The following is an 18,291-nucleotide window of genomic DNA, read 5'->3' on the forward strand; positions in this document are numbered from 1 at the left end:
TAAAAGTGCCAAAGATCTAGAAACTAAATAATTGGTCACAGAAAAATCCTACATGAGCACTGTGGGCCACCATGTGGTGGGACATGCCTATAACTGCAGTGACCCAAGAGGCTGAGGCAGGATGATCCAAAGTTCTGGGCCAGCCTCAGCAACTTAGTGAGGCCCTGTCTCAAAATAAAACATAAAAAGATTGGGGATGGCTGGGTGCAGTGGTGCAAGCCTGTAATTCCAGTGGCTCAGGAGGTTGAGGCCTTAAGCAACTTAGCAAGACCCTGTCTCAAAATAAAAAATAAAAAGGGCTAGGGATGTGGCTCAGTAGTTAAATGCCCCTAGGTTCAATCTCTGGTATCACAGGGGGAAAAAAAGGATTGGGGATGTAGCTTAATTGTAAAGTGCCCCTGGGTTCAATTCCCAGTACTGAAAGGAAAATCATAGTATACCATTTTCTGATCAAACTATAGCAGAGTTTGTTTCCTTTCTGTGAAGTATGCTATTGATACATGGTTTCTTTCTGAACTACAATACAGTCTGTTTTATAAATTGGTCTCTGCTCTAAGTAGTAGACAAAGAGACAGAACTTGGTGAAGACAGATAATGTTTTACACTACTGGGGACATATAGGTACTTTCTAGAAGGCAATTTTTTAAATGTATAAAGTCTTAACTCAGTAATCTTACTTCAGAATCTATGCTTAGAAAATAGTATGAAATGTAGACAAAAATTTAGATTGTAAGTAATAAAAAATATTCAGCAAATTAATAATCATATAGCCATGAGGTAGAATACTGTGTTGCTCTTACATCAAGTTTTTGAAGAACAATTAAAACTAGAAAGTAAGGGCTGGGGTTGTGGCTCAGTGGCAGAGCACTTGCCTATCATGTGCAAGGCGCTGGGTTTGATCCTCAGCACCACATAAAAATAAATAAAATAATGGCATGTGTCCAACAACAACTAAAAATAAATACATACATACATAAAAACTTGAGAATAAGATGAAAAAATTGGAGTATAAACTATACCTAGTTTGACCATAATTCTGTTTCCATGTATAAACGCACCTATGTACATACATATATGCATGTATATACTTATTATGACCTAAAAAAGATTAGAAAATACTAAAAATACTAAAAAATGTCTTTCTGAGTAGAAAGATTACTGGAGATCCTCGATTTTCTTTGTTTTTCAGTATTTCTAAAATTTCTGCAAAAAGTACAATTTCATTTTAAAACTTGAAAAAGTATGATAAATACAAGCAAGAAAGCACTCACCTTCTTTCTTTTCCGGGAAGAATTCCTCATGGAATCAGGTTTCTCAAATTCTGCTGACTTTGTCTCTTCTTTCTCCTCTTCCTCATCAGGTATCAGAGAATATTTGGTCCCACCTGGTTGCATGAAGCAATCTTTTGCAAAGTGACCTGAAGAAGAAAAGTAGAAAAGGTAGAGAGGGAGAAAGAGTCTCTCCTCTAAGCAGGTGGATCTTCCCCAGAGGGTCTTGATAGGAACTCAGTGGTTCAGGAGATATTATTGAGTCAGTTCAGAGAAAATTTTCTGTCACCTCAAGATGGCTTTGTTCAATCAACCACAGCCAAATAAGCAGTCGACCTTAAGAGCCACAGGAAACACTGGTGCTGCTTTGGAAATGGCAGAGTATATGAGGATGCAGGCTTGGGCTGCCCTCCATTGGGCTTATTCATTTTTAAAGATCAGTTTGGGAAGTTATTCCTGACAATAAAAGGCTGCTCCAGAGAGCAGGATGCTGATCAGAGGGAGCTGAGTGGCAGGCCAAGCCTTAAAGGAAGAAAGCAGGCAGGAAGTGGGCACTCACATCCAAGCTAATACACAGAGAGGCAGGCACAGTCACCTAGAGGCACTCAACATTCACAGATTGTCAGGCCTGGCAAGGGCCTTAGACATCATCAAATCCAACATCCTGAATTTGCAGACTGGGAGAGCCTACAGTTAAGAAGTAGCTCAAGGGGCAGCGGAAAGATGGCGGACGTGGCAGTGGGCAAGGACAAGTGTGGGGAGCAGCGGCTCAAGTCGCTGCCCCTGTCTCGCATCCGGGTCATCTTGAAGAGCTCCCCCAAGGTGTCCAGCACCAATCAGGAAGCACTGGTGCTCACGGCCAAAGCCACGGAGCTCTTTGTTCAGTACTTAGCCACCTATTCCTACAGACATGAGAGTGGAAAAGAAAAGAAAGCACTGACTTATAATGACTTAGCGAATACTGCAGAGGAATCAGGCACTTTTCAGTTTCTTGCAGATATATTACCAAAGAAGATTTTAGCTAGTAAGTAACTGAAAATGCTAAAAGAGAAGGAGGAGGAGGATGAGGACGATGAAGGAAGTGACGATGATGAAGTGGAGTCCTAGACCAAGGAAGAAGGCTTCTAGAAATCACCTGGCCAGGACCCTCCTTAGTGACCCTCTTGCTCTGAAGCAATCATATCACCATGTGGCTTTGGTCTCCCTTTCCAGAAACTTCCAGTACAGCATATTCCTTCATGACTAATGCATCTACACCATGAAGAACTGAAGGGAAAATAGTGCAACTGCGGTCTGACAGGCCACCCTGCAGCTGAAACCACTGTCCTTTCCTTTGAACTTGCAGACAGATTGTGACGAGCTTCTGGATAAGCTATGGATTTATGATTTATATTCTGAAATTCTTATAAGAACTGGATTTAGTTTCAGCTAAATATGTAGTTTATAGTCATATGCTTCCTTTCAGTTATGTATTTTTATAAAATTTGACTATTTGTTCAAATTTTATTTTTTTATTGTAAAGAAATATACTTTTTCTTTTCTATTAAAAAAAAAAAAAAAAGAAGTAGCTCAAGGTCACACAGATAGCCGCAGAGCTAAAACTTCTTACAGGTCCCATGCCTCTCTGCCCTGTGCTCTTTTTGCTGCACCCAAACCAACAACCTTTGGCCTGATCTTTGCTGACTGGGCCAAATTCCACCTCTCTGTATTCTTTTCTGCTTTAACGTGATGCCTGGTGTATACAAGTTGAAGGTAGGAGATTCCACTCTTCCTGAGCCTTCGGTGCTGTTGAGGGACTGTTAACAGATGCTGTGTCCTACACAGATAGTTTTGTTAAACTTCTGGTGGATCCTGTTTCAGGGCCACAGAGGAACTTCATGAGATAATTAAAAAGTTATGTTGGGGCTGGGATTGTGGCTCCGTGGTAGAGCATGCATCTTGCACGTGTGAGGCCCTAAGTTTGGTCCTCAGAACCACATAAAAATAAATAAAGGTATCGTGTCCATCTACAACTAAAAAAAAAAAAAAAAAGCTATGTACACAAGCACTGCTAGGTCCAGAAACTTGATGGTGCCTGGAAAAGGAATATAGTACAGAGTTTTCCAAATATTTGGAATGTCTCCATAATTCCCCTGAGGAGGTATTCTTTCTCTCAATTTTACTTTTCCCTTCTTCCCTCTATGCTAGTAATAAGTAGGGGCTTAAACCCCACAACTTCAACCAGGGCACAAATCTGCTACTAGTTGTAGAAAGATAAACAAAGAAGGCTAGATGGAGGGCTAGGGAGAAGAGGTGACAAATTGAGGTCACTCTGAAAATGAGAAGCTGGCAGGCCTTCTCATTATAGCTCCAACAAGGGAAGTCAGGCTGAAAGAGCTTTTTAATATTTGAGTAAGACTAGAAGAAACCTGAGGAAATAGAGCTGAAAGGAAGTGACTATCCTATATTCTTTATTACTAAAAGATATTGTATTCAGAACTTTTTAGTTAAAGAAATAGAGATGAAAGAGTTTAACTTGGATCCTAAAGGAATGTATTTCCAAATCACTTAATTTTTGCAGAACAATAACTGTTCTTGGAGATTAAATTTTAAAGTATAAACTGTAATCAAACACTCTTGCCCCTCTTGGCATAGTAAAAAGGAACCTTGCCCAGTCAGGCAGGAACATCAGCTGTGGAGTGGTGGGTACAAAATGAGAGTATCTCACAGGGCCAGCATTCAGAAAGGTAAACAGAAAAAGCAACAAGCCACACACTCAGATGTAAATCTGGCAGGAATAAAAGCATGCACAGTTGGCTAAAACAGGGTAAATTAAACAACCACTGGGCTATGGTCTTCATCCACAAGGAGAGAAATATAGAAATGGCAGAGGCTTCACCTTACCTTTACAGCCACACTTCTTGCAGGTAGTGTTCAGGACTGCCTCAAGAGTGATCTTCTGCCCAGTGTAATCCTGGAAGGACCGCCTCCGCCTCTCTTCTTGCCTATAATGAAAAAGATACTGATGGTTGGCCTCCTTAAAAGATGCATCAGAGAAACTTCAAGGTTAGGCTGAATGTTGGTTTTTTTATTTTGTTTTTGGCAAAAGAAGGAAGAAAGAACATGCATTGGGCAGAACAAGACAGGTGGTGAAAGCAATGAGGTGAAATAGCTGATTTTTTTTTCATTCAGGACAAGACTTTGAATTAACAATTATGAATGAGTCTAGGCATCATCTCGTTAATGCACAGAGAATGAAAATATAAAAATTACTCACCATGTTAACTATTCTATAACACTTACCAGGTCACTATTGGATTTAAAAGACCATCTAGGCTTTCTAGAAAATCAAGTCCAAATTTCTTCTCTTGGCATTCAAGGTCTTTCACAGTCTGTCTCTAACTACTTTCCCAGCCTCATTTTTACTTATACAATAAGTTCTGGCCAGATGTGACTATTTCACTGCTTTTGCCCAGGCAGTTCCATTCTGAAATGCTTCCACTCACCATCTGAGTACACCTAAACATTCCGAGGCTACTATCTATCAAGTCTTCTTCCCTCAGGCCCTCAGCTAGAATTAATTTTTTTTTTTTTTTTGTGGTGTGGGGATCAAGATCGAACTCAGGCCTTTGTGCATGCAAGGCAAACACTCTACCAATTGAACTATATCCTCAGCACCAGAATTAATCTTTGTTAATTCTTTCCCACAGCACTTTTTAAAACTTCTGCTCAAAGTATAATATGCATATAGAAAAGCATTTGTACTAAGAATACACCTTACTTCATTTTCACAATATGAACATATTCATATAACTAGTACTCCGTAAAAAAACAATTTAACCAGCACCTCATGGTCACTTCTTGTCACCATGCCTCCCCTGCATAACCACTCGTCTGGTTTTTGGGGGGGAGAGGAATGGCAATCAAATCCATCCATCATGGCCTGAAATCAACTCTTCCTCTTCCAGCTAATTCCTTTCTGCAAACCACTCCATGCTGCCTAAGTTTGTTGAATAAATGTGGAAATGAATGTACTAACTAAACAAATACTACACATCAAGCACTATGTGAGGTAAAAAGGACAAAACATGGCCCCTGTTTTCATAGGTTATACACATTCTTTCAAAAAGGAAAGGTGTGAGGCTGTGGTTATGGCTCAGCAGTAGAACACTCGCCTAGCACAGGCGAGGCCCTGGGTTCGATCCCCAACACCACATATAAATAAATAAGAAAGAAAGAAAGATATTGTGTCCAACTACAACTAAAAAATAAATATTAAAAAAGAAAAATCTCAGATATTAGAGGAAAAACGAGGCATTTAAAACAATAACTACAAGTAACTATCTATATTAAGTGTTTACTATGGACTAGACACTAAAATAGTTTCTGACCAATAAGATTTTACTTATATAATTTCATCATTTCTGAGATATGTCATTACTTTCATTTTATACTGAAAAAGCAGAGTATAGACTCAGTAATGTGCTCAAGGTCATATGCTAGGTTGGAACAGAACTAGTTGGAACAGAACTAGGTTCTTTTTCATTCAAATCTAACTTTAAAACCTAGAATCCTTCTCTTATGCTGTGCTTCTTTTCTGGATGCACTTACAGATACATTTTTATAACAAAAGCTATTGTTTCAGAAACTTGGTTAGTACTAGAAATAGCCCCCACACAGATACCTACAGCCCCAAACCAGAAAGTCTTTCACCTCCCCTTTTTCTGAGAAACAGAGTTAGCTCTTTTATCTTACTTGTTTTATATATTACCATTTTAAGAGTTGCTTTGGAAAACTGCACTGCTTTTTAATGAGTCTATTTAGCATAGAATTCTTTAAAGCAAAAGCAATTTGTTACAATGAAATCGGTAAGGATCAGACTTAAAGAACATTTCTGAGTTAGTAAAAATTTCTACTGTAACTAGAAAGAGTTTTGTTGATAATTAACAGTACAAACATGTCAATATTTAGAGACTAAACTACAGAACTATGAAAAATTTACATGAAGCAGCTAGAATTCTTTGGTGCAGAGAGCATTAGCATTATCAGGACCTAGATTCATATCCTTGATCCACTATAATTTGCCATATAACTAGAGGCTAGTTACTTATCATCGAGCACCAAGCTAGAAAACAGAAATATAAAATAAAATGGGGATTATGCCCACTCTGTAGGTTATGAGAGTTATATGCATACAGTTAGAGCTAGAGCTCGGTGATCTAGCACTTGCCTAGGCTACACCACTTGTGCAAGGCTCTGGGTTCCATCTCTAGTATTGAAGGGGGTAAAAACAGGCAAGAGTTACATGCACTAATATGCATAAATTGCCTTCCATAATGCCTTGCACATACTATGTATTCAATAAACATCACTTCATATCCAGAGTGATTTTACTCAAAACTATAAATACAAGGGTATCCACACTTTTTGCAACCAAGATCCTTCAAATATCATTTATGAATTTTCCTAATGTTTTATTAGTGGCATAGCTGCCAGGGAAGGTATCTAATTATTATTAAGAGAAATAACAGGATATTTTATCATCAAAAGCAATAAATAACATCATAGTTAACCTGAAGATAAATGTTTGATTTTGGTTTACTTTCTGAAATACTGAAAAAAAAAAAAAATCCCCTAATATCCCTCAAGGGAACCTAGGGATTCAAGAACCCCTAGTTAGAAATTCTAAAAAGAATTTAAAACAACAAATTTCCCATATCACCAGACATTATCCTGGATTGATAGGAAAAATCTTCCATTTTTAAATATAAGTCAGAAGAACCAATGAAAGTAAGGTGCTGTGTTCAGAAGATGTAGGAGTCTAAATCCCAATGGATTTGCTCCTAGATCACTCTATTCTGTCACCTGGTCAATGCTCTTCTTTGACCCCAGTGAAGAAACTGCTAGGAGAGAGGCAAATAACAGTACTTTGTGAATGCTCATTAGCCAAGGGAAAAGCAGAAAGATATTAAGAGGAAGTAAGCAGCCAGGCACAGTGGCATATACCTATAATCATAATGCCCAGGGAAACTGAGGCAGGAGGATCTCGGGTTCAAAGCCAGCCTCAGCAACTTGGCAAGGCCCTAAGCAACTCAGTGGTAAAGCACCTCTGGGTTCAATCCCCAGTAGCCAAAAAAAAAACAGAGGAAAGAAACAAAACCACATATGGAGCACTCCTACATTATGAGATTTGTGTTAGCCTTTCATCTCAGATTTCTATGCAATAAAGTGCTATTTACACTTTTTACCTCTAAAAACCAAAGATCATAAAGGTTACATAACTTTTTGACATCACAAAGTCTATAAATGGTAGAGTTCCCAGTTCAGTCTGATTTACTACAGTTTTCTGTGCTTTGGGAGGTAGGATTTTAGCCTTTCCAAACCTTTTACCTACTCAATGATAACATTGTTGGGATCGAGGTCTTTCCCAGTCCCTTGGTTGACAACTTTCATGGAGAGGGATACTTTTATCCTATCATTTTTCATCTGAAAAAGACAAAAGAAGAGTCACCAAAAACTCTAAGCACATAATTTAGACTGCCAATCTAAAATTAACGAAGAATTAAAGCTTTAACCACCCTAACAAACACCAAGACCCTTTCATGAACAAGGTACCGAGCTAGGAACACCGAAAGTACAAAGAAGCATAAGAGGAGACACTATGGCAGAAGAGTTGTAGGAAATGGTCTTTCTCTTACTCCTGTCCCTCTGGGGGAAAGACACAAAAGGTTGCTCAGAAATGCATGGCCAGGGGAGGTCACCAGACAGAAAAAAAAGCTGAAAGAAGTTCTTATTTTAGAACATTCCTTCTGGGCTTGGTTTAGGGCTTCTTTAAGCAGGACACTTGTTAGTCACATTGGTCTTCTTTTGCTTCCTGCAGCTCACATAACATCTTGTTTTACTTCAGCATCTTTGCATAAGCTATTTTCTCTGCCTGGAATGTTCTTTTGCCAGTTCTTCAAGTGACTGGTTCCTTTTCCTTTGGGTCTCAGCTCATGCACCATTTCCTCAGAGAGCCTTTTCCTGACAACTTTATTTAAATCTACTTTCAATATTGTTTGAACACAATACAATACTTGTGATACTTTACTTTCTTTCTCTCTCTTTTTTGGGGAATATCAGACATTGAATCCAGGGGTGCTCTACCACTGAGCCACATCCCCAGCGCTTTTTTATTTCTTATTTTGAGACAGGGTCTCGCTAAGTTGCTAAGAATAGCCTGGAACTTGAGATCCTCTTGCCTTAGCCTCCTGAGTTGCTGAGATTTCAGGCTGCACCCCTACACCCACCTTGTATGTTTCCTTTTTAAAAATTGTGCCTTCCACTTATATTCTGTATAAGGCTTACAGAAGCTAGAATCATTTATATCTGGTTCAATCTTTGTGTCTCCCAAACCTAGCACACATTAAGCATTATTGTTGAATAAGAGGCTTTTTCAGGCCCATCTCCCTTGTCATTCCCTAGTAGAAGAGCACGATGTACGCATGTTCATTTATCTCCTGTGGTGTGCCTATACCCACAGCCCTCATGCCCTTCAATGAGTTATTATGAACAGGGTACATGAGATCGTTCTCACTTCTCCTGTATTGCATGAAGCCAGATATTAGGAAAAATGGTTATAAACACCCTCTGTCCTTTGTTGTGGCCCAACTGAAATATACCTGGCAGGTACTCTTTGATATTTGTGATAAAGACCTAACCCATAAATTTTAAGTTTCCTTCTCTTTTCTTGTTATTTTTCCCTTTTCTTTTTTCTTCTTTTCCAGCACACAGAAGGACAGCTTTTTAAACACACATTTATTACAACACTCTTTCTCATAGTTCACTTCATTCCCTCTGGATTTGCAGGATAGGAAAACTGATTTAAATTCAAGACAGATAATTGTGATAGGATTTAAAATAAGATTATCAGCCACAATTAACAACATTTTCACACACACTGTCATAAAGTTTCAAGAAAACATCAGCTTTTCCTAACCCCTTCTATCCACAGAACCTTACCTCTCTACCAATCAGTTTCACCCACACTTTGTCTCCAACATCTACTATCTCAGAAGGCTTGTCCACCCGACAAGAGGACATGTGAGTTCGATGGACCAGACCTGGCACAAGAAGGAAAATTAAAATAAATCAGATGGCATTTCTGATATTTATATTCTAAATGACTGGGGAAGAAAACAGAGGTAGAGGAATGCAAGGGGAAAATGAAAATTTTCATTGAAAAATGTAAGTTCATTTACAACTACAAAATAATTTTAGATCGCATTTAATACCTAATTAACCAGCAAACATTCTTTAAAATACTGCTTGGCCAGGGATACCGCTTAATGGTAGTGCAGGCGCTTACTTAACATGATGGGCTAGGCCCTGGGTCTAATCTCCAGCAACAAAACAAATTAATAAACAAACAACCACAACAACAACAAAAAACTGCTCAATGTTAGTAAATATGTGATAAAATAACAGCAAAAATACTGGCAGAAATATAAGTTGGTAAAATTCTTTGAAAGCAAAGGCGTAAATATATTTATATTTTTACTCTTGAAATTTTTTCCAAAGAAAAAATTCAACTAGAGGCAAAAACCCATGGGCATAAAACATTTACAGTATTATTATCTATGAAAGTTAAAAAAAGGCTGATATAGGAGAATTACAGGTTCAAAATTCAGCTACAGCAACAGCGAGGCACTAAGCAATTCAATGAGACACTGTCTCTAAATAAATACAAAATAGGGCTGGGTGTATGGCTCAGTAGTCTAGTGCCCCTGAGTTCAATCCCTAGTACCAAAAAAAAAAAAAAAAAATTATAAATCATGGGGCTGGGGATGTGGCTCAGTGGCACAGCACTTGCCTGACACACAGGAGGCCCTGGGTTTGAGCCCCAGCACTGCAAAAACAAACAAAAACCCATAAATAAATAATCATTTAAAAAAATAGCTTGACAAACTATGGTAAATCTGTCAAATGGGAACACAAGGAGCTATCTCAAATATAGTTACAGAAAATAATAATGATATATGCTAAGTGAAAAAGGGAAATATAAACTCAGTACCATTTTAAGTCTATTAAATTAGCACAATATTTAAAACATAACAATATCCAATGTTGGCTAAAGGTAAGTAAAATAAACATTACTAAGGCTAGAATAAACTTTTTTTTTTAAAGAGAGAATTTTTAATATTTATTTTTAGTTTTCAGCGATACAACATCTTTGTTTGTATGTGGTGCTGAGGATCGAACTCCAGCCGCACGCATGCCAGGCGAGCGCGCTACCGCTTGAGCCACATCCCCAGCCCCTAGAATAAACTTTTAGAAATCACTAAACAATGGCTACCAATAATAATAGATGCAAGGCACAGTGACGCATGCCTATAATCCCAGAGGCTCGGGAGGCTGAGGCAGGAGGATCTTGAGTTCAAAGCCAGCCTTGGCAATTTAGGAAGGCCCTAAGCAACTCATAAATAAAGTACAATCAATGTCTCTAAATAAAGTACAAACAATGGCTTAAATGTGGCTCAGCAGTTAAGTGCCATTGTGTTTAATCTCCCATACAAAAAAAAAATTTTAAAAAAGAGATAAAAAGTTATTCCACTTTTCCACTCCCTTCTTTAAAAGAATGATAGGTCTAGGGATCTTGCTCAGTGGTACAGCACTTGTCTAGCATGAATAGGCTCTGAATTTGTTGCCCAATACCACACATATAAATAAAAATTACATAACAAAAATAATTTATAATTAAATAGTAACATTTAATGAAACATTTATAGGAAATATCCCTTTCCTGTCTATCCAAGGTCCTTTCCTTGGGAGAGCCACCCTCCCTACATTCTAAAATAATCTGGTCAATCCATGTGATTTGCTGAAGCTTACTGAACCCAAATTGTGGGCATAAGACACAGGCTTAGTCAATAAAGGTATTCCAACTGTCTCCTGTCCTGCCTCAAGTAATTAACTGGTTTGGGGATCAATACAAGAAATCAGTTGACAGTCATCTTCAAATTTTTAAAATTATAAACTCAAAAAAACTGCCAGTGCTCATCTTTACCAGCAGATGGCAAGAGTCTGCCAGAAGGAAGTAAAGAAGAGCACTAGGAAACAAGAGACTTCTGAGCACCAAAGTTAGATTTACCCTGTAAGTCCCCAGCAAGATTGGCCAAAATGTTTCTTAACTGTGCTTCTGCCCTTCTCAAACAAGATTTCTAATAAGTAATTTCACCATCATCATTTCTGAAAATGTCCTAAGAAAACTTTTTCTTTTTTTTTTTTTTTTTTTTTTGAGATAGTCTCTATTACCCTGGCTGGCTTTAAACTCCTGGGCTCAAGTAAACCTCCTGCTGGGACCAGGCTCAATGTATTAAGACAGGAAAATTTAGAAACAACCTAATATCCAAAACAAGGGTAAGGGATAAATTAATTAGGGTATAGTCACTTGAAGAGCCATTCAAAAGGTCACATAAAAACACATCAATGTTTCATTCTTTAGTAAATACTGTGTGTTTACCATGAGTTAAGTACTATAGGCAGCTAGCATTTTCCTATGATAAAAACAGCACTATAATACACAATTATATAGTATGATTACAAGACTTAAATTAGAGCTGGGGATGTAGCTCAGTGGTATAGCACTTGCCAAGCATATGTGAGATCCCAGGGGTTTTTGTTTTTGTTTGTTTCTTTTTTGTTTTGTTTTTGTTACTAGGGTTTGAACCCAGGGGTGCTTTAACCACTGAGCCACAACTCCAGCCTTTTTTTATATTTCATTTAGAGACAGGATCTCACTGAGTTACTTAGGCTCTTACTAAGTTGCTGAGGCTGGCTTTGAATTGGTGATCCTGCCCAGCCTCCCAAACTGCTGGGATTACAGGACGGTGCCACTGCACCCAGCTCAAGGTCCCAGGTTTGACCTCAACCCAACAAACCTAATTCTTAAAGTAAAAACTGGAAAGAAATGACCCAAAATTCTAACGATGATTACAGTTTAACCTTTTCATTTTGTTTTAATAATAGAGAAAATTATTTCTAGAAAATAAATTATTATGAATGATCATAAGCCGGGAATCAGTTATAACTGCCTCATTAAGGTTGCTTGGGAGACTTATTTTCCTATACCGCCCCCTACACTTTTCCATATCTAAAACTCAAAGTATCTACCCTTTCTGTTTGGCGCTCCTATTAGAAACCATTGTTTTCTTTATCCACAATCACAGGATCTTTTGCACTACATTGGCTGATTCAGAAGGCCTATCTGAATAACACTTCTGTCTCCAAAATGTTTTATATACATTATGTAAGCTATGTTTTTAGTTTTAGATCAATATATAATCTCCAAATTGGGTAAAATTCATGTAGCTCAGATTTTATTTTTCCTCTGTGATGATGTAATGAGCAGACTTGCCTAATTGGAAAATTTGAAGAGGAAAAAAAACAGAAGGCCACAAAAAAAATAATGACATCAATAACTTGTCCTTCTTCCACCTGAACTCATAGTATGATATTATTTTGATTCAGGCATCTCTCTCAAGTAAATATGGCATTTCTAGAAGCATCCATTAACCTTGAAAAATTGGGAACAGTTTAAAATGATTATGTGGTGCATCTGAATGGCAGACTGATGCCATTAAATGTTACAAAAAGTATTTTAAAAGATGAGGAAATGTTAAAGGGTCATTAAGAGTAAAAAGCTACAAATTTTAAATAGTATAATATTAATCTCAGTATTAAATTTTATATAGATATTTGACTAAAAAGAAATACACAACCAGGCATCATGGCACATGCCTGCAATCCCAGCTACACAGGAGGAGGATCTAAAGTTCAAGGCCAGTGTGAGTATAAACTTAGTGACACCCATCTCAATTCAAAAATTAAAAAAAAACGGGGCTGGAGGGGTGTAGTTGAGTGACAGAGCACTTGCCTGTCATGTACAAGGCACTGGGTTCAACCTCTAGTACCCAAAATAAAACCAAAATGTTAACAGTATCTCTGTGGAGTGGTAATATCGTATAATGATTGTTTTCATTACCCCCCCCCTTATTTTTCTATAATAAGTATGAATTATTTCTAATCATAAAAATACTGTAATCCCAGTGGCTTGGGAGACTGAGATAGGAGGATCACAAGTTCAAAGCCAGCTTTAGCAACTTATTGAGGCCCTAAGCAAATACCCTGCCTCTAAAGAAAATATAAAATAGGGCTGGAGATGTGGCTCAGAGGTTGAGTGCATCTGAGTTCACCCTGAATTCAATCCAATATCCAAAAGAAAACAAAACAAAGTTTAAAAGCCAATTTTAAGTGATCTGTGCACTATAATTGAAATTATGTAAAACTATGTTTCAGGGGCACAGATGTGGCTCAGTGGTAGAGCAATTGCCTAGCACATTCAAGGTCCTGGGTTCAATCCCCTCCGCTGCAAAAACAAACAAACAAACAAACAAACAACAACAACAACAAAACACACACAAGATCTTGGATCTGACAGAATAACAGCAGTGGAGTTCCAGATCTGAGTTTGATCCAAGTGCACAAAAATAAATAAATAAATAAGACAGAAACTCGTTGATAAAATAAGCCAAATAACATTCAGGCTATATTGTCATGCATTGTTTCTTTCAGCTTGCTTTCCTAAATCAAATAAAGGGAAGAGATAGGAAAACTATGTTTCATTTGAATACAGACCAAAAGGGAATATATAGTAATAGTTACAGGAGGGTGCCAGACATTAATGGCTTATTACCAAAGACCTTAGCTTACACAGTGAGTTAAACAAGGGACATGGTCTACCCCTCAATCTAGATAGTTGCATATGTAAGTCTGTAGCTCAGGGGAGGGGTATGAACCAGAGATTCAAGTGTAGGAATTAAGATGCTTGGACAGTTGTCCCTTAGAATATGGGTGAAACTGGCTTCAGGACCCTTCTCCCTTATCAAATCTGCAGATGTGCAAGTCCCTCAAAAAAATTGCATACTGTTTGTGTATATAACTTTGGCACAGCCTGCAGTATATTTTAAACCATCTCCATGTTGCTCATAATACCTAATACAATGTAAATGCTATGTCAATAATTGTCATACTGTGTTGTTAAGGGAATAATGATAATAAAAATGTCTGTACATATTTAGTACAGATGAAAACTTTTTTTTTTATATATTTGTTGGAAATTGAACCCAGGGGCATTTAACCACTGAGCCACACCCCTAGCACTTTTTATGTTCTGTTTTGAGACAGGGTCTCACTAAATTGCTGAGGCTGGCTTTGAACTCATGATCCTCCTGCCTTAGCCATCCAAGTCGCCAGGATTACAGGTATGCTGTGCCTAGCTGAAAACATTTTTAACAATATTTTAATTCATAGTTGGTTGAATCCACGGATGCAGAACCCATGAATACTGGGGAACAACTGTATACTAAAATATAGGAACAGGATTACCAGTTTAGTGATTGGTTGAGAAAGATACATAATTTAATGTATTAATTTATAACAGACAGGGCTGGGGATGTGGCTCAAGTGGTAGCGTGCTCTCCTGGCATGCGTGCGGCCCGGGTTCGATCCTCAGCACCACATACAAACAAAGATGTTGTGTCCGCCGAAAACTAAAAAATAAATATTTAAAAAAAAATTTATAACAGACAACATGCTTTTTTTATGCCTGGAAGGTTCTAAAAGAACCTATCAGTTGTCCCAAGTATCAAATACCTGAAAAATTAGATCAATGAATATATTGAATTATATAATTGAATTATATAATTATATAATATATTGAATTATATAATTATATAATTGAATCTCTCTGATTCAATAGAATCAGAGAGATTGATCATGTTTAGGGTGGTATGGTCATAGACCTGGTTTCTTTTTTCCTTTACTTTTTTTTTTGGTGGTGCTGAGGTTCAAACCCAGGGCTTTGTGGGTTCTAGACAAGCACACTACTGCTGAGCCACATTCCCAGTTCTGCTTCAACTGAATCAGAACAAAAAGGAAACATGTTTTGAAAGACATCTCCATTCTGTCAAGGTTTAATGGACTATTACTTCCTCATTAAAAAAATCCATCTTGGTGGCGAGCGGTGGCACATCCCTGTAAACCCAGTGACTCAGGAAGTTGAGGTAGGGGAATTGCAAGTTTAAGGTCAGCCTTTTGCAATTTTGCAAGACCCAGTCTCAAAATAAAAAATAAAAAGGCTGGGGATATAGCTCAGTGTTAGAGCAACCTGGCTTCAATATCCAATACTTGGTGGGATGGGAGTATTGGGGAAGTAGGGGGCGAAGAATCCACCTCTTTAGAGCCTATCATCATGCCAACTTCAGACTCTCAGCCTCTCTTGTATTATGTTCTAGACTGTCAATTGACTTCCTGTTCATAAATCTGTCTCATTAGAATATGATGTAGTCAATTAATATTTTAGTCTCAAAAACTACAATTCCTTTCCAATCCCCTTTCCTTCTTTATTTTTCACGGTGCTGGGGATTGAATCTAGGGTTTCAAGATGGGCACAGTGGTATATGCCTAAAATCCCAGCAGCTTGGGAGGCTGAGACAGGAGGATCACAAGTTCAAAGCCAGCCTAGGCAAAAACGAGGTGCTAAGCAACTCAGTGAGATCTTGTCTCTAAATAAAATACAAAATAGGGCTGGGAATGTGGCTCAGTGGTTGAGTGCCCCTGAATTCAATCTCTGGTACCCCCCCCCCCAAAAAAAAGAATCCAAGGTGTCATTGAAGTCATACTCCTAGCCCTCCAATTCCTTCTCCATGAAATACACGCACATTATCTCATCAGAGTGCTCCGTATCTTCAGTTACAGGTTTATAGGCAATTACCTGCTTTATTTTTATCTATGGCTAATCTCATACACTGCATGAGGGATTCACCACAGATTCATTCTCAGAAGGCAGTTGTTACAAAAACACCATGGAGAGTTGAATTAAGTGTATAGATATAATAGAGGACACCAATATTTATGTGTATATTTAGGGCCCCTTCATTCAGTCCTAGGTGCCCTTCTAGGTAAACCATATCCATCCACTCTTTGTTTTTTTTTTTTTTTAATTTTATTTATTTATTTATTTTTTAGAGAATTTTAATATTTTTTAGTTTTCGGCGGACACAACATCTTTGTTTGTATGTGGTGCTGAGGATCGAACCTGGGCCGCACGCATGCCAGGCAAGCACGCTACCACTTGAGCCACATCCCCAGCCCCCCATCCACTCTTTGAATCCTCATATCAACTCTCACTCATATTCATAGGAGAAAATAGTCTAGAGTTTTATAAATTTTGTTCGAGATTACAAAGCTGACAGTTGTCCCTTGGGTTTTGTTCCTCAGTAACTGTAAGGTATCGGTTCCAGGACCCCTCAGATACCAAATTCTTCAGTGTCTTAAAGGTATAGTATCTGAACTTATACATATTCTCCCATATATATATATATATATATATATATATATATATATATATATATAGTGTGTGTGTGGGGGGGTGCACGTTTGTGTGCACACATGTGCATGTTAACCACAAACTCTGCCACTGAGCTGCACCATCAGCTCCCTCCCCATAGTTTAAATCACCTCTAGATTATTTATAATACCTAATACAATGTAAATGCTATGTAAATAGTTATTTTAGTCAATGATGGACTGCTGTACAATAATGGTCCCATAAGATAACGGAGGGCTGGGACTGTGGCTCAGTGGTAGTGCACTTGCATTGCATGTGTGAGGCACTGGGTTCTATTCTCAGCACCATGTATAAATAAATAAAATAAAGATCTATCAATAACTAAGGGAAAAATATTAAAAAAAAGATTATAACGGAGCCAAAAATTCCTAATGCATAGTGATGTCATAGTAAAGTGCATTACTCACATGTTTTGGTGATGCTGGTGTAAACCTACTGTGCTGTTAGTCCTATAAAAGTACAGCACATGTAATTCTGCACCGTACATAACACAGTGCTTGATAATGACACTGTACAACTGTTATGATGGATGTAGTCATTGTACTATACCTTTTATCATTATTTTAGAATGTACTCTTCCCACTTGTTTTATCATAAAGTTCTCTGCAAAACCAAATGCACTGTTTGGCTGACACTAGCCTCATCCCTCTGGTGTTTACTCTCTCAACTGCAGGATTTTATCTTATGCCTGATTTAACCTCATGTTTTGCTCTTCATGGTCCTAGGAACAAGGCTATGTCATAATATATAGCCTAGGCCTGTAGTAGGTGTTACCATATAGGTTCGCCTTTCAATTACAAAAAGAAAAAGATGAATTCACCTAAAAATAGTGGAAACATACCAATTCTATGTTAGTAGAATTGATTAATTAATTAATGCTCCAGGATGAAACAGAAGCAAACAAAAATGCTTTGCTTACCATGTCGCATGACAGGGAAGCAGTTTGTATCTAGATTTCTGCCCCATTCCTCTCCCTCCCCACATTTGTAGTGCTGGGAATTGAATCCAGGACCTTGGGCATGCTAGACAAGTGGTACATACCTGGCCCATGCCTAGATTTTGGACATGAAGCCACAAATGCTCAAAGGGCACATCAAGTCCATCATCATGTTCAATAAACTCAACATGAACTTTACAAAATGAGTCCCATCTGAATGTCTACTGGTAAAAGAAAGGAGAAAACCAATCCTGACAAGTTGGAAAGCACTAGTTGTTCAATCACCATATGAGAGAAACAGTAAGTCCACTACAGTCCCCTTAAAAACCGTTCTCCCAGGGCTGGGGATGTGGCTCAAGCGGTACCGCGCTCGCCTGGTATGCGTGCGGCCCGGGTTCGATCCTCAGCACCACATACACACAAAGATGTTGTGTCCGCCGAAAATTAAACAATAAAAATAAATAAAAATTAAAAAAAAAAGTTCTCCCTTATGTATAGTTTTAATGCACCAATAAAAAAGTTTATTGTGGAAAATATATATGTACCAACAAATTTTTAAAAAAAACATTCTCCCAACTATGTTAGGCTTAACACATTAATTCCATTGGCAATAAAGAAAAATAGTAAAACTTTCAAATTACTACAGTATAGCTGCAACC

General features: G+C 37.9%; 1 protein-coding gene and 1 pseudogene across 1 annotated transcript in view; one reads left to right on the plus strand and one right to left on the minus strand.

The window, feature by feature from the left end:
* The window catches only part of Zcchc17 (zinc finger CCHC-type containing 17), a 50,334-nt gene that overhangs the window by 7,697 nt on the left and 24,346 nt on the right, over window positions 1-18,291 (minus strand). The window contains exons 4-7 of the mRNA XM_046468794.2: window positions 9,249-9,349; window positions 7,642-7,733; window positions 4,152-4,252; window positions 1,272-1,417 (exon numbers count right to left, since the gene is read on the minus strand). Of these exons, the coding sequence (XP_046324750.1) occupies window positions 1,272-1,417; window positions 4,152-4,252; window positions 7,642-7,733; window positions 9,249-9,349 (440 nt within the window). The remainder of the gene's footprint in view (window positions 1-1,271; window positions 1,418-4,151; window positions 4,253-7,641; window positions 7,734-9,248; window positions 9,350-18,291) is intronic.
* LOC124109893 (chromatin accessibility complex protein 1-like) lies at window positions 1,413-3,275 on the plus strand (annotated as a pseudogene).

This window comes from Marmota monax, unplaced genomic scaffold (genome assembly GCF_021218885.2).
Source record: "Marmota monax isolate L192 unplaced genomic scaffold, Marmota_monax_Labrador192_F-V1.1 WCK01_AAM20220418_F8-fsc00008, whole genome shotgun sequence".
In the NCBI taxonomy this organism is placed as follows: Eukaryota; Metazoa; Chordata; class Mammalia; order Rodentia; family Sciuridae; genus Marmota; species Marmota monax.